Source organism: Scyliorhinus torazame, chromosome 3, assembly GCF_047496885.1.
Source record: "Scyliorhinus torazame isolate Kashiwa2021f chromosome 3, sScyTor2.1, whole genome shotgun sequence".
Taxonomy (NCBI): domain Eukaryota; kingdom Metazoa; phylum Chordata; class Chondrichthyes; order Carcharhiniformes; family Scyliorhinidae; genus Scyliorhinus; species Scyliorhinus torazame.
Window position 1 is genome coordinate 139,584,389 of NC_092709.1, and position 17,428 is coordinate 139,601,816.

Here is a 17,428-nt window from a genome sequence, read left to right on the forward strand (position 1 = left end):
CTCCCTGAATTGTTTATGTTTTGTAATCATTTATAAAAGTTTGGAATAAATTACAAAAAAAAACAAATGGCACCTTTTTATTGAATAGGACCACAACCCCCCTCGACTTAGTCAAAATCGAAATGGAACACCTTCCCCACCCATTCCTTCCTTAAACACATCTGGCCCTTCACCCATAAAAGTGTCTCCTGAAGGAAAACCACATCTGCTCTCAAAAATCCTCGGGACCATGTAATCGGACCATTTAAACTGCACACGTTCCATGTTACTATCCTCACCTGGGGTTTCCTTTGAACGCTGCCTGCTGTTTGGTAAGGTCCTGTTAGATCCAGAATCCAATTCCGCTCCCAGCTACAGCCTCGGGTTGCCACCGCCCACCTCAGAATCTTCTCCTTTTCCTGGAACTTGTGCATACGCACAGTCACTGCCCACAGCGGCTCCCCAGCTCTCGGCCTCTGTCTTAGTGACCGATGGGCAGAATCCACCTCGGGGGCTTCGCAAAGACCCCCGCCTCGACCAACTTCTTGAACATCCTCGAAATGTACCCTGTGACACTCGTTCCCTCTACATCCTTCGGCAAATTTAGGATGTGCAAATTCTGCTGCCTGGACTGATTCTCCTGGTCATCCACGCTCGCCCGCAGCACCTTGCTGGCCTCCTCCAACGTTGCAATCTCTGCCTCCAATGGCACAATCCAGTCACTATGATCTGACACTGTCCTTTCCACTTGTTGGATTGTTGCACCTTGCGACTCCAAGCTCTTCTCCACTCAGTCCAAAGTTCCGCGAAGAGGGGCCACAGCTCCTTCAATCGCACTGAAGCAGTCCCCCTGCATCTCCTTTTGCTGTTGACAAAATGCCTCCTTGATAAAGTCCATCGACAGCTCCACAGGCAGTGTGACAGACGAACATAATTCTTCCCTGTCTGCCATTGTTTATAGTAGCGCCACGCGTGTCCTCCAACTCCAGAGCTAGGGCTCTCACTGTCTTTTGCTGGGTATGATACCCCGCCCGCATTCCACTCTGGGGAAAAACCACCACCCTCCACTCATTTCTCACTTTTTCCACAAAAATCACCAAATTAATGGATAGAAAGGGCAAAAGCTAACACCTCCAAGCGGGAGCCATCTTGTGTGCGACCGATCAGCTCATAGCCTCCAGCCTATTTTTAAAGGCTGCCCTAATCTTTTGACGCTCCTCACAGATTCTACAGTGACTTCCGAAACCTCCCCCTCCACTGCGTCCAATTTACCTCTTCCAGGGTCCTCGAGCCCCTCTCACCCCACCTCTTATGCGTAAGGAACCTGGACTGAACTCTGACATGGGTAACCTGGCACCCGGGCACTTTGGCACTGTCAGCCAGCAATTTCACCTTGGCATCCAGGCAGCACCAGGATGGGACTGCCAGGGTGCTCAGGTGGGAGTGCTATGGTGCCCGGGTGTCAGCAGGAATGCCAGGGCACCACCCTGGCACAAGTCCAGACATCCAGAGCTCTCTAATGGCCTGGCAGACCCCCGCAGGTGCCGTTACGCCTGGTCCACGTTTGTGTGGACCTGTACTAAATGGCCCTCAGTCGAGGCCTTGCTGGGCACCAGGAGAATCCAGCGCATGCATATTTAAATATGAATGAATGACTCATTTAAATAAGCTGATCTGGATCTCGTCCAGCGTGAGAGTGATCCAGATCACAACGTCTCGAGAGGTTCGGGTGAATCCCGCCAAGCGCCTCAAGTGTCGCAAATTTCACGAGGGGCCTCTCGTGAGATTCAACAGCCTCGTCCCGACACCAATGTCAGGCGTGAGAAGAGAAGGTCAGAGGCCAGAAATCTTGTAGTAAGTGACCCCCAAAGCCTATCCACCACCTCCAAGGCACAAGTCAAGAGTGTGGTGGAATTTCCCCCCCTTGCCTGAATGAATGTAGCTCCAACAACACTCAAGAATCTCAATGCCATCCAGGACTTGCAGCCCACTTGGTTGACACCCCTTCCACAAACATTCAAACCCTCCACCGCCAACGCACAGTAGCAGCCATGTGTACCATCTACAAGATGCACTACAGAAACTCACCTTGGCTCCTTAGGCAGCGCCTTCCAAACCCCCGACCATTACTTTCTCGAAGGACAAGGGCAGCAGAAACATGGGAACACTGCCACCTGGAAGATCCCCCCCAAGTCACTCACCATCCTGACTTGGAAACATATCGCTGTTCCTTCACTGTCACTGGGTTGGAATCATGGAACTCCCTCCCTAATAGCACAATAGGTGTACCTACATCACATGGACTGCAGCGGTTCAAAAAGGCAGCTCGCCACCACCTCTGAAGGGCAGTTAGGAATGGGTAACAAATGCTGGCCTAGGCAGCAAAGCCTAGGCCAGCTATTTATTAAAATGAATAAAAAATAAAATAAAGGAACATCAGGAAAATATTATATATATACATCACATTATACAGTCCGACCAACCTGATAAGAACAAATAGAATATAAAACGTTCAGTTTCAGGGAGAAGACAGTCATATTTGAAAACAATGTGAATGAGTGTGAGTTAATGAGCTTCAGATTCATGAGTGCTCTGCATACATAGAACATAGAGCATTACAGCGCAGTACAAAGGGGAGTGAAGGGTATGATACCGGTGCCAGAATAGCGAGGTCCGAAGAATGTTCATCATTGGGCCTCAGACCTCATCATGCCATTCAGCAGGTGGAGCCCTCTGGTGGAGATTTAGGCATCATAGTAGCTCTCAGGTAAGTGAGGGCCAGGAGTAGGAGGTCAGGCTTTGAGGAAGGACGATGGGGGGTTTCCAAGCATCCAGAATTGTCCTGGAGTCTTAAGATCAATCTTCAGGACACTGCTACCAGCAACTCAGGGGAAAATAAAAGTCACACGGGTATTAAGGAAGTTGTGCTTTTTTTCCATTAGCTTTAAAACTGTTGTTTACCGGTTTATTACAACATTGGAGATTGGAGAAATAAGACTGACTGACAGTCAGGAATCATTCATTAGCATGGGTTGCCAGTCTCCTGTTTGGATGGACTTGTCAGACAACCAGTGTCGGAATTTGGGAACGAGGTTATTGGAAATGGGAGATGACCTAAGAATAGATCCAAATTGGTAACACCAACTCCACATTCAGTTAAATATAGGGGTTAAACCATCTGTTAGTGCCACGTGATGTTGTGCAGATTCAGGAGTTTGCAAGCAAGGTGTTGCAGGGAATTGAAAATCAGAATTAGATCCAGCAAACAGCTCAAGCCATCTAATTTATAAAAATTATTCTGTAGTTAATATGCGCTCAACGTGCACTTCTGCCATGAGCTTCTCTACCTCTTCCAGGATGGTGGGAGACATCCTTTTGACCAGAAATGTAAGTAGTCTTCCTGCCCATATTTGAAGACTTTGCGGGGGGGGAGGGCGGATTTAGCATCTGAGCAATGGTCCCTACATGACCAAATTTACTGGTTATTCTATGTTGCTTAATTAGAAAGACAATTTGTCAATGGCATCCAGAACTACTGTCAAAAATGTGATCCCTGCAGAAAAGCAAACTGTGGTCCTTATAACAAATAATGTTACAAATTCATAATTTCAGGTGACTTAACATCTGTCTATTCCAACCTGTGAAGAAGAAATCTGTAAAAAGTTAATGTGCCGAGCTTTCGCCAAAGCTGCATGTCTAACAGAACAGATTGTAAAACATTAGCGTCAGATTTTATTAAAATGTAATAATGACTTTGATGAGTATGGAACATCTGTCCCAGCTCTATTAAAAATAGGTAAAGGCACAATCATTACAGTCACGTTTCTCTTGAAACATCTTTAAATAGTTTGGTAGTGTAATTATAGAAATTAAAATTAATTGTGTTTTTTGTTGCAATCTTTGCTTCCGATATTCTTCATCAATTTTGTACAAGCAAACCTCTGTCTGAAAGGGTGGTCGTCCATCCTCTGAGACGGACAGGATTTGAATCCCACTCCGGACAATCCAAATGAGCAGGAAGCAGTGGCATTCAGTGGGATACTTCTGTCTGGTATATTTGGATGACCCCCCCCCCCCCCCCCCCCCCCACCCGCACTTCATCATATGTGTTGTGGGAGGCTAGAAAATCATCCAGTCAGCTGGTATGAAGATAGCTATGGGTAAAAAAGGAGCCATACACTGTTAATCAGCCAGAAAATCATTTCCCCAACTTCACACTATTCCCCACAGGACAAGTGTGAAAATATGATTTAAAAATATTAAGGTTACGAATTTGGCTGCAGTGAAATACATTGCAGGATTACACCCCTATCAAATTACACCATTATTTCTACAGCAGTTTGATTATCTGTCACACCGAATTGAACAGGAAAATATATTCAACATCCATGTAAAATAGATGTGATTCTCTTATCCATTTAAAAAGTTTTTTCCCCTGATTCTGTGTGATCCTGTCTTCATACTGGTACCAAAAGAGGAATCACACACTCCTGCGATTAAATCTTGGAAATGTATACTGTACACTGACAATTCTTTCAATGTAAATACAAAAAATAAATCACATTGAAATGATCTGAAAATGGCTACCAGTGTTTCTAACTTCATGTTAAAGCAGAGACTGAGACCTTTTTACATTCAGCGCAAATTCTAAAATTATTTGATTCTCCCAGAACCACACACCCATCCCCCCATCCACAACTTGACCACATTTAAAGAAAAAAGAAAAGAAACGATTTGATTTCAAGGTGCCCACCCTTCAGCTCTGAATAATCAAATGTACATTAACTGAATGGATTACATTTTAAAACGGAGTACAAAGACGTCTGCTGTATCTGTAGGAGAAGGCGCCATCACAGTCTCTAAACAGGCTAGGTGTACACCCATATTTGGTCAGGATCATATGCAATATTTGCATATACCTCTCTCTCCCCAGAGATTCTTACAAAGAGAAATCACAACACCCTCAATGACCAAAGTGCCTTCCTCTGCAATAATCAACCATGCACCCCAGGTAGTTTCTGCCTCTCTATCAGTCTATTCTTAATGACAACCCCAAAGGGAAATTGGTAGTTGACAATAGTGTTCCCAAATGATATGACAAAGGGAATGATCTGGATATTCATTTTGTCAAACAGTTTCAGTGCAAAATGTTCATCATGAACACCATGCAGATCCTTGTAATTCCTTAGCAAGCAGAGAATACCGGGAACAAATGTTTCCATCTCCCCTTGCGGCCTACGCTGACTGGCCTGTTCGGAGGATTGATTAAAAATCTTAATCAACCCAATTATCAGGACCTAAGATTTCCATTAATTCAAAGAAGCTGAAGACAAGGCAATTGATTAACCCCAAAGATCCTAATCCCATTCACTGATATCAAAACTTGCTGAATCATCACTAAATGGGATACGTTGATTCTATACATGCAACACGATGTAAAGCTACAAAGGTGTAAAATGTTTCTTTCCTACAATTTGAAAGATACTAATTTCACTTTCATAAAATCCCACAAGTTTCTTACTTCAAATATCAGCCATGCACTAATTTGAAGGCGCTATTCAAACCTTTTACATTATTTTGCACTTATATATTTATACATTTTCTAATGATAGTCAGTTACCAGATGGATGCATATCAACGAGAGGAAAACGACTCCATCCAGCTGCCACTAGCTGGGATGCTCTCCTCTTGCAATTCTAGCAGTCTACTTCATTAACCTTTGCTGCAATCAATATTCATCACCCCACCCTTAACAGGTTAGCACACTGCATCAGCACCAGACACCTACCATTCCGTGCCAACTGAAGAGAATCCTGGTACAGCAACAGTCCTCCACTGAAATCTTGATTCAAAGCATCTTGCTTTTCACAAGAGAAAAACAAATTTAAAACGATACACAGTGGAATGAAGAGAATGCACTGAAAGAAAGAGAGAGAGAAAAGAAAGCTGCTGGGGAGGAGAGAAACCTTGCTGAATCACAGCCATCACCCGCGTTAAACCAATGCTGGCTGTACCACTGTGGAACCTACCAGATGAGACAGACAGAGGGCCTGGGGAATAAGTTGCTATAGCAACTGAAAGGAGCACACATGACGTCAAAGCTCACAGAAGCCTTGAGGTTGGGGGGGGTGGGGGGGTTTTCATATTTGAAACTATCTCCTGTATGCTACCAGTGAGACTTATTTAGAAGCCACTGCAGAACAGGTTATCCATTACACCTTCACTTATAATTCACATTTTATAGGTGTAGTAAGCAATTAATAGAGAGGGTGCAGAGATGCTGCTCAGGCCAAATGCTGTTTATTGCACTAGTCTTTTAAACGTGCAGAATAATAATTTTGTTGTGGAAATAACGTTGGAGAACAAAATAGAAAGCATTTTAGTTCACAATAATTATTTGTTATATAATGCATAATGATACAATTGACATTTACCCATACTAAATCTCTGACTATAATATCATCATAACACCAATAAAATGTTATTACTTTGAATTATTCTTTAAAATATTTATACAGTTCTTTGTACAACAATGACAGGAAGTGCCACCTCCCCGCACACACAAGCACGCACAATCTCACAATCATTTTCACACATTCATTCTCACACACCCATCTTTAGCTCTTTGAGGGCTTTATTGCTGTCTTAGTACTGCATTAGTATTGTGCTTGCCTTAGGAATGTCAGCCAATGACTTTCCATTGTCTCCATAGACCAGGTTAGAATTCAGTGATTTAAGGTTAATACTCTGTATAATATCCATTAACCAATCAGGTTATCACAATATTACAATAATGAGTTTTGTAACATTATTGTGTTTTGGGACCGTGGGTGGGGTTTTCCATGCCCTCACCCCCCGCCCCCCCCCCCCCCCACCCCACGACATGTTTCATGGTGACAGAGGTGACCCACCATTGGCTGGCGACGGTACCTTCTGACCAATATTCACCCCCCATCGCCAGGAAACCAGAGGTGAGGGTTCGTCGTCGACAGGACCGGAAGATCCTGACAGTGAGATCGGCCGGAATATTCAGGCCTGTGTCTTTAATCTGGGGTAAAATGAAGGTGGTCATGTGACCTGTTATGAAGTCTATCTGGCAGCAAACCTGGGTGGTTTGATTGTTAGAGATAGAGGCAATCTGCATTGTTTTATTGGGGGAAACGGGCAAGGTATTTATGCCTGGATACAAGGGCAGCAGATTGCGTGATAACAGTGGATGAATTGTGAGTCTCTAAAGTTCTAAAAAAGTGTTGATAATGCCAGATTGGGAACCAGTCACTTGCTCTGATTTTCCCTGGAGCAGCCAAATAATGGTAAGAGGGCATGCTCACCGTCCAATTATGGGCTAGCCAACGGCCTTGCCAGTTGGGAGCAGAATGTAATTAAAAGGTTATGTCAGGGAGAAGGAATGTCAAAATGGAGTCACTGGGCAGGATTTTCCAATAATGGGGCAATGACCCCATGCCCGTGGAAAAACGCGTGCAAATCACTCTGGACTTACCAGGAGTAAGTCCAGGGTGATTCTCCGATTTGCAGGGGGCTAGCAGGGCCCCGGATTACTCCTCACAGGTCCGGCTGCCGATACGGGGCCCTGCACTTCCAGTCGGGGGTCCTCGCATGTGCACGCCGGCGGTCTGTGTCGGCGGCCCCACACGACACAGCCGACCCACACCGCAGGCCGGCACCAAGAAGATAGGCCCCCCAGATTGTGCACGCCCGTGGATCGGTAGCCTGGCGGTCCTGGAGGCCCCCCCCGATGAATGATCCCCCCGGCCGCCACCAGCTCCGCGGACTGAGTCCGCAGCTGCCACGCTGAGTGCCCGCTGGGTGGAACATGAGAGAGCCACGCTGGTGGGAACCCAGCCAGCTGCACTTGGAGAATCACCGCGGGGGCCTTTTTCAATGGCCCCCAACCAGCGCCGCATCAACCGCGCGGGCCCGATTGGCGGCGATTCTCTGGGGATCAGAGAATTGCGGGAGCGGCGTCAAACCCAATCTCGGGTTTGACGCCCATTCTCCGCCCCCACACCAAGCGTGATTTCAGAGCGCAGGCTCGGAGAGACCCGGCCCATATCTTTCAAACAGTTTCAGACTTAAATTTGAAATGTTTTTTGATTTGTTATGTTCTAGTTGTAACATAAGCAGCTTCCTTGTGGTGCACTTGACAAAGGAAGGTTCAGACGTGGAGATAACTTCAACACGTTTATTAAACTATTTACACTTCTATTACTCGGGTTCGACATTACTGCTAATCCTACTATAGCTACCCAGACTGACTAACCAGTTGCTGCAATCCACGTGGTGGGTGTAATATTGAATCAACCCTGTGTCTCTACTCACTGACTGTCTCCACTGGAAAGAGGCAGATCATGTGTGTGGCTTCCTTTATATATGGGTTGGTGTAATGCCCTCCCTGTGGTTGTGTCACCTCCGTGTGTATCGTGAATGTCCATTGGTCGTGTCCTATCTAACTGATCTGTTGGCTGAGTGTGTGTGAGTGATGTCTCTGGTGCTCGCTCCAGTGTCTAGCTAGCCTACATGTATTTACATTGATGCACATCACCACATCGCCCTTTTATATATGTTACATATTTTCTGCACACTTTAAGAAAAATGAACAAAAACAGGTGGATAGGTTAAGGTATATGCAAGTCATGGGAACAGTGATTAAACAATAAGTCCAAATCATTCGTGTGAGTCCAAAAACCATCAATCATCATGGTCAAAGGTCTCTCTTGGTTATGAACGCCATCAACGTCCCTGTGCCACAGGAACCAAGAAGTGGTCAAATCACTTCGCTGACTGATTTGGAATCCCTTTCTTTTTCGATGTTTGTGATGGTGTTGTCGGATGGCATCTTGTAGCTGATAAGGTGTTGACGTTGAAGAGGTACCATCAACAGTATCATTCGAGGTCATGGATGTGCCATATGTTGAAGTTGGATAAGACTGTACATACTGGTTCCGGCCACGTGCTGTGCTGGAAGTGTGATCCTGCTGGGAACCGTTGAAGCTTGTCGAATTGGAAACAGAATTGCTGCTCGCATAAATACCTGTTGATGGTGTGAAACTAGAACCTTGCATCTGATAGGAATATGCCATCTGACCAGGCTGGGGTGCAGCAAATCCTGGGCTGTAACTAAGGCATCCAGTCTGTAGTGCAGATTGTGTTTGCGGTAGTCCTCCTTCGGTCTTGATTCCATTAGTGGGCAATCTGTGGTGCTGGCCTGTTTGAGAATATGCTGCATAGACTGCTTGCTGCTGCTTGCCTGAATACTGGGTTTGTCCAGCATGAGCTGTCATTGGCTGCACTGCTGGTGTGGAAAAAATGTGTGGATATACCTGTGGTGAATATTGGCGTATTCCTTTTGGACCGTAGCCGCTGCTTGTTATTACTGACCCAGTGTAATTGTTAAGTGATCCATCTCCTGTCGTTGTGGCATCTGCTGTCACCCTGAGCATGCCATCACTGAGGTTGCGGCACTCCCTGTCTGGAGTAAAGTTCGGCTTACGTGAATCAGCGTTGGCGGTTGGTTGCTCCCCATCTGGAGTCTTGTCTGTTTTAACTGAGTCAGTGTTGGTTTGTTGATGCTCCCCGTCCGGAGTCTTAGCAGGTTCACTGGAGTCAGCTGAGATTTCTTGAAGCTGCACGTCTGGAGTCGGAACATGTGGAATCTTGGGGAGAGGTTCGAGTGAATGAGGGTGGAGGTATCATGGTGTCACCGGAGTCGCCAGTGGTCTCACAGTGATCGTCGAGTGCCTCTGTACACACTAGCTGAGGTCTGTCACTTTGCACATCTTGCATGGGAAGTGGGATGCTGTCATCACTTGTCTCACATACCGTGGGTAGATCCTCAGTAGCTGCTTGTTGTTCACTTGGGTTGGTAAATTATCAGAGTCTTCATCTGATGGTGAAAACAATGTGGGTGGACTGTCATTGTCTTGCTGTTGTACTTCATTTGGGCTTGGACTGACATCGTCGCTGTGTTCTTCACTGTAGCATGATAGACTGTCATGGTCGTCCTGCTGTGCACTGGAGCGTGGTAGACTGTCATAGTCTTCTTGCTGTTTACTTGAGCATGGCAGACTTGCATCGTCTGCCGCTAGTTGGTCAGAGGAGGTTGCTGGACCCTCATGGTCTTGTTCCTGCAAGGACTGCGCGTCAGAGTCTTGCGTTGCTTCTATCGTGGAGTCTGTCCACAAGCTCGCTGTGGAGGCTTGTGACACTGGAGTCACTTCTTGTTCGTGCAAGGACTGCGCTCTGGAGTCTTGCGTTTCTGCAATTGTGGAGTCTGTCCACAAGCTCGTTGTGGAGGCTTGTGACACTGGAGTCACTTCTTGTTCATGCAAGGACTGCGATGTGGAGTCTTGCGTGTCTTCTTTCTTAGAGTCGGGAACCCTGAGCGGTGCGTGGACCACGCTCTGTGTGGCAGCAGGCCGCTCTCTGTGGGCTGGTACCGCTCTCTGTCTCTTGGTTTCAGGCCGCAGCATAATCCTGCACTCACGAGTCGAGATGTCGTATATGCTGGGCTGAAGATCCTCAAATCCGAAGGACGAATCCGCGTCTGTGTCGGATTCAATACGGGGGTCGCCAATGTGCCACACGTCTAGTTGCGGTTCGGATTTGGTACTGGGGTAGCCTCCCAAGGTGAAAGGTTCATCTGTGTCGTTGTCTTCTAGGACCATATCATCACTGTTTGCGTCGGAGCTGGCATTGGGCTCGCGAGGTCCAGAGAAAATGTAAAAGGTCGGTATCAAAGCATTCAAGGTCGGAATCATCGGTTTGGGCATCGGTAACTGCTTGTTGCAGGGTTCTTCAGCGGCTAATTTCATTTCCTGGTTCAATTTGAGGCATTATGCTGTCATTCCAGGTGAAGGAAGGTTGTTTTACGGCTTTAAAAGATTTTTTCTTTGATTTGGGACGTTTCCCCTTTAAATGGGCGTGGTCCGGGCGTCTGACGTCATGACGCATGTGATGTAGCATGTAGGAAGCGATTGCGCATGCGCAGATCGCGGTTCTTTTACTTGGGGCCTTTTTCGCAATCGCACATGCGCAAACGGACCTTCCCGTTCTGTGCGCTTCTCGCGCAACTGCGCAAGTGCAGTCCCTTTAGAAAGATGGCCACTGATCAAAACTGTTCTCTGCTCTGGGATCTCGGCCTCGTGGTGAGTACTGACGCTGCTCTTACCTTTTCTTGCTGGTTGGAGTGTGTTTTCCTCACAGTGTTTACCGAATTTGTCCAGGACTGCCTGGAAGTCGTTCCTGTTTTGCGCCTTTGAGAACTTGAATTTTAAAAAGATTTCTTCTGCTCTGGCACTGGCTATGGTGAGGAGAAGCTCTGTCTTTTCAGCATTGGCCACGTCTTCTAGTTCTGCTGCTACCAGGAAGATTTCAAACATTTGCCGGAATACGCGCCAGTTTTCACGGAGATCGCCGTGGCACTGGAGCTGCTGCGGAACCCGGATCTTGAACATCTTGCCTGGGTATCGTTGCTGGTTGTCACTGTACGCTGAGGTATGGCTATGTGGATTGAAACAGTTCACTCCTGGTATCATGATTTGTTCTGTTCTAGGTGTAACATAAGCGACTTCCTTGTGGTGCACTTGACAAAGGAAGGTTCAGACGTGGAGATAACTTCAACACGTTTATTAAACTATTTACACTTCTATTACTCGGGTTCGACACTACTGCTAATCCTACTATAGCTACCCAGACTGACTAACCAGTTGCTGCAATCCACGTGGTGGGTGTAATATTGAATCAACCCTGTGCCTGTACTCACTGACTGTCTCCACTGGAAAGAGGCAGATCATGTGTGTGGTGTCCTTTATATATGGGTTGGTGTAATGCCCTCTTGTGGTCGTGTCACCTCTGTGTGTATCGTGAATGTCCATTGGTCGTGTCCTATCTAACTGATCTATTGGTTGAATGTGTGATGTCTCTTGTGCTCCCTATATTGTGTAGCTAGCCTACATGTATTTACATTGATGCACATCACCACATTTTTTACAGGCAGGTCACCACTGTGGGGATGCCCCTCTACAGGTTCCACCTCCGGGAACGTGGAATCCAAAAGGAAAATCATAAAGTGAGCCTTATTAGAAGTCCGCTATGTGTGGGCGGGTAGGCTTGTCAGCTGCATCGCCCACCCCCCCCCCCCCCTCAGCCATCCCACCTCAGTGAAAATGGCCTGGGTTGTGCGATGGAGCCTGAAAAGTGGCACGGCAGGCCGACAGTACTAACTCTTGCACCTGCCCACTCTGTTCCTGACCCCAGCAAGACATAAAAATCCTGCCCATTGTGAGGAACACTCCAGAAATCCAAATTCCAATGACCGCATAAAAATATTATCAAATATAATGGGTGTGATTTAACCACTGCATTGCACGTGGATTTGGGTGCGCCGGTTAAATAGCGGGAAAGGCCAAAATCAACTATTGCGCCTGATGTGAATCCGTTTGCTACCTAACCAGCCGGCTCCCAGTTGTGAGTTCCAGAGGTCAGGTGGATGTACCTTTAAGAAATGTGTGTTTATCAAATAGCTGCAGTCATGTCAGTGTGTGGCTGTAGCTGGGCTGTCTGTCTTCCACTTTCATTTTGAGCTGGCAGCTGCAGTGTGTTTGGTTTTGTTTTCAGAGGTGGATAGCTGCATTCAAAACAAGCAGCTGTATAATGATCTCTCTCTACAAGCTGAGGAATGTCTCCAGGTCATTGACCATTTCAAAGTAATATCTGTTTCTTTGGAGCATTTAAACCTGCTGTCTTTATTTTAAAAAGGATTTAACTTATGGATGTTGTTTGGGAAGTTATTAAGGGTTATCTATAAAGTATTGTATCTGTAGAGTCACGTATGTTGGTAGTTGATAAACTGTTTACTGTGCGTTTATAAAATGTTAACTGGATTCATAGAATAAACATTGTTTTGTTTTACACATACTTTAGCTCTTTGTTGCACCACACCTGTAAAGTGGGCACTTGTGCTCCCCATAACCAAAATCTATTTAAAGTTGTGGGTCAGGTGAACTGCATGATATACTTTAGGGTTCTCTAAACGCTGGCCCATAATACAGATGATGCCCAAATATGGAGAGCATATCAAATCACCTAATTTGCATTCATTTCTCATTAGTGAGATTGAAAGCGAATGCAACTCCTGGGAATTAATCGGCATTCCAGCATGAAATCACATGGGCGCCGTTTAGTACTCCTTGGTAAAAGCATGAAGCTGGCTCAATGGCTTCAGAGGGGAAGAGAGGAGATGAGCAGCGGCAAGGGTCCGGCATGCTCGGAGGACCCGGAAGGCCCTCAACCTCACCCGATACTCATACTACGAGGCTTTGTCCATCAGCTCACCCTCTCCCTCCCCAATCCCTCCTTCCCCCAATCCTTCCTCCCCTGCATTCCCCTCCTTCCCTCCCAATTCCCTGCCCCCAATCCCTCCTTCCCCATCACTCCTTCCCCCAATCCCCCTCCCTTCCACTCACCTCCTTCCCCCCCAATTTCCCTCATTTCTCTCCCCATCAATTCCCCGAATCTCCCCTACCACCCCCTCCCACTTCACTGACTACCCTGAACCACCTATAAGGGTCTGTGTGACAACACCCCGGAGTGAGGAAAGTTCTGTTGCTCCTCGGTTTCTGCTAAAGTCTGACTCCTGTTTGTCTGCTGATATCGCGCTCACACCCATCCTCTGAACGGGGGTCTGCATCAGGGGTGTTTTAATTTGGTGGGGGGAGCACAGGCCATGGCGGGGATGGGGGAGGGGGGGGGGGGTGGTAGGCATGCACACTGTGAAGATTAACGTGACAGTTTGTTGAAGAATAAAGGAATAAAGGGTTATGGTGTTCGGGTGGGAAAGCAGAGCTGAGTCCACAAAAGATCAGCCATGATCTCATTGAATGGTGGAGCAGGCTCGAAGGGCCAGATGGCCTACTCCTGCTCCTAGTTCTTATGTTCTTATGACAGAGGCTTCACATGTGTCAAGTGTAACACATTTTGATTGCGAACATTTGACAATTCCATTCCCCCAGCGAGAGATAGTGTCCCCCCTCCCCTCAGTGCCCATTCAGTGATCCTCTCTCTTCTTGATCTTTTGTGGTCTACTGCTATTTCTAGGTGTGTCCACAGGATTCACATTGGAGATGGAGGCTGTCTGCTGCTTTCCATGCCCTGTGGCCTTTGATGCCCTTGTTGGACGACCTCTGGAGGGCCTGGAGCCAGGGGGCCCTGGCCGAATTACCAGTGTCACTGGCATCGCCGTGCCACCCGGTTCTACCTGCTGCCCTTGTGATATGTCGGGGGGGACTCCATTGTCTCCTTGGTGGCAGGCCCCGGGTTGGCCTACAGCACTTCCTCCTCCCTGATGGTGCCATAGGGCCCTGGGGGTCTCCATGCGATGGAGCTGCAGCTGGACTGAGTCCCAGAGGCCTGTGAGTCATCTAGCTCTGCCAGTCCTGGTGGCTCCCCATTGTCTGTGCCATGATGTCGATACCCTCCGCCATGGTCCTCAGTAAATGGGCCATGTTTGGCAGTGCCTCAGCAACGTCCACCTGTATCTGGGATATGTCCCACAGTGACTGGGACATGATGCCGAGGCCCTCAGCCATGGTCGTCACGGACTGAGCCATGCTTTGGGCACCACCACGCAAGATGCAGATGTCCTGCTCCAGGCTTTCCACTGAAGTCGCCACCTAGCAGCTTTGGCCTCGCTCTCATGCATTATAGGCATCATCTCCTGTGCCCGTAGCCTTTGGGGCTCCTACAATTGGCTGTACGCTCGCTGGAATGTCACTGAAATGCCCTTCTGGATTTTACGGCTGTGTCCTATCATCTACATCAGCTCTGGGAGAACCTTGTCCAGATGCTCGTCATCTGACTGGGACTCAGCTGAGTCCTGGGATCCAGCAGACCTCAGACTGCTGACTCCTTTGGACATTCCTGCCTCTACCTGATTTGGAACAGAAACTGTGTGGTTCTCTCCAGATTGTGCCCCAGAAGCCTGTCCACCAATGTCGCCCACCGAGGTGTGTGTCTCTGCGTTGGTGGAAGGTTAGGGTGATAGCTGTGACAACGCAGAGGTGGTCTTCTCAGAGCTCTTGTCCAAGCTGGTCTCTTGGGTGGCATAGGGAGAGCTACTCCGGATGGCCCGGCCCCATCAGATGGAGATCCTGCAAGGCAATGGACATGTGTGAGAGGAAAGTGTAATTTTGTCTGACATGAACAATTCACTTGAGGTCATCTGGGTGAAGGGGCAATCGATCCTCACCTCTGCAATGCAGGCCAACCTCACTATTGGGACAGCTTCTCTCTCCTCGCTCAACCCCATGATCTCCAGGGCCTTTTCCTCAGAGGGAGTGAGGACTCGAATCTCTGGGATTCCGCCCTCATCTTGGCCCTTTCCCGCTGATTATGGGCTATCTTCTCCTGTGGGTACAAAGAGAAAGCATTGTGAGCCGGTAGCTTGATGGGTCGAGGAGGTTGTCTACAGCAAGTGGCATGTGTGGGCACTGCACCTGGACATGAAGTGGTTGTATTGGTGGGTGCCGGGGGCCTTGAGTAGAAGATCAGATGTGGGAGGGTGCGAGTTGTCAGCCAGTGATTGGGAGGCTGGTTGGGAATTTGAGGGGTGGCCGGCGGAACTGATGCCAGGAGAGAGATGGTAACTTGCACTTGTAGCTCGGTGGAGGTCGTTAGTCTTCATCTGACATTGTACAGCGGTTCTCCTTGTCACGCTGCCCTAACTGAAAACCACTGTCACTGCCTCCCAGGCGGTGTTGGTGATCATGCTGCTGGTCCTCCGACCTCCTTGGGGGAACAGGGGGTCCCATCTCACATATGCAGCATCGAGATGCCTGGCCAGGTTGGCATCCCCAAAGTGAGGAGCAGGTCTGCGTGTTGCTAAGCTTGTGTGTGAACTGGGAGTGAGCGGTGTGGGAGCGTTTAAAAGCATCTCCCCCTTGTTAGCGGCAAGATGCTGAAGAGCGAGTCTGGCGAATGAGGCGGCGAGGCAACCTGTAACTTTTCAAATTAATTTACAGGATGTGGGAGTCGCTGGTTAGGCCATCATTTATTGCCCATCCCTCGTTGCCCTTCAGAAGGTGGTGTGGAGTTGTCTTCTTGAACCGATGCAGTTCTTGAGATGTAGGTCCACCCACTGTGCTGCTAGGGAGGCAGTTCCAGGATGTTGCACCAGCGACAGTGAAGGAATGGCGATTTATTTCCAAGTCAGGGGGGAGAGTGACTTGGAGGGAACCTCCATGTGGTGGGGATCCCGTGTATATGCTGCTCGTCTTTCTAGATGGTAGTGGCCGTGGGTTTGGAAGGTGCTGTCTAAGAAACTTTGGTCAGTTACTGCAGTGCATCTTGTAGATGGCACACATGGCTGCCAATGTTCATTGGTGGTGGAGCGTTTGAATATTTGTGGACGGGGGAGTAATCAAGCGGGCTGCTTTGTCCTGAATGGTGTTGGACCTCTGAGTGTTGTTGGAGCTGCACTCATCCAGGCAAGTGTAGAATATTCCATTACACTCCTGACTTGTGCCTTGTGGATGGTGGACAGGCTGTCGGGGGGGGTCAGGAGGGGAGTTATCGCCGTAGGATTCCTTTGACCTGCCCTGGTAGTCACAGTATTAATATGGCTTGTCCAGTTCAGTTTCTGATTTATGATAATCCCCAGGATATTGATAGTGGGGGATTCGGTGATGGTAATGGAGATGGTCATTTGGTGGCACGAATGTAACTTGACCCATGTCAGTCTAAGCCTTGATATTATCCAGGTCTTGCTGCATTTGGACATGGACCACACGTTGAGGAGCTCATGGGGGCCCTTTTCCAGCATTAAGTACCATTACATATGGGTCACAAACTCGCCAATGCAGCCATCAAGAAACACAGTGCTAATCATGCCCCAAGTGACACTTAGAAATGTTTCTGTTAAATCATGCCCAAAGCTTTCTCCCTTACTTTTGGATTTAGAATTCAACACTGCAGTTAGGTTGTGCTACAGACTCATCCTTTTAGTCACTTTTTAAAATAAATATATTTATTTTTATCGCAGATATTTTCAGCGAATGCTATGGGTTCCTGTCTCTCTCAGGACAGGTTACTGGAAAAGTCTATATTTTTATTATTTTTTTTGAAATTTTATATTTAAAACAAATTTGTAACATTTCCAGAGAGAAAACAGGGCCTATGTAAAGGGCCTTAACAAAGTGAAAACAAACAATGGGAAAGAATATACATGTTAACAAAGCATTTCCCCTATCAACTCTGTTTGCAATGCCCCACGTGTTCAACTAAACTAACGCCGCTCTAACCCCCCCCCCCCCCCCCCCCCCCCCCCCCCTTCGGGCGCTGCTGCTCCCTGAGAGTCCGCAGCGACTCCCCCCCCCCCAGGGGATCCCTCAACACCCCCTCCTTGCCCCTTAAGTCTCCTCTGTTCCCCTTCCCG

The 17,428-nt window shown here is 47.7% G+C and overlaps 1 protein-coding gene across 12 annotated transcripts in view; it reads right to left on the reverse strand.

The window, feature by feature from the left end:
• Positions 1 to 5,998, reverse strand: part of mapk10 (mitogen-activated protein kinase 10) — a 375,236-nt gene extending 369,238 nt beyond the window's left edge. For 9 of the 12 annotated variants that reach the window (XM_072496256.1, XM_072496255.1, XM_072496260.1 and 6 more), the window contains exon 1: positions 5,768 to 5,998. In XM_072496256.1, coding sequence (XP_072352357.1) covers positions 5,768 to 5,770 — 3 coding nt within the window. In that variant the 5' untranslated portion in view covers positions 5,771 to 5,998. Of the gene's footprint in view, positions 1 to 5,599; positions 5,678 to 5,767 lie in introns of those variants that run through there. The other 3 variants (XM_072496266.1, XM_072496263.1, XM_072496258.1) reach the window with 2 other exon arrangements.
• Positions 5,999 to 17,428: the final 11,430 nt, after the last annotated feature.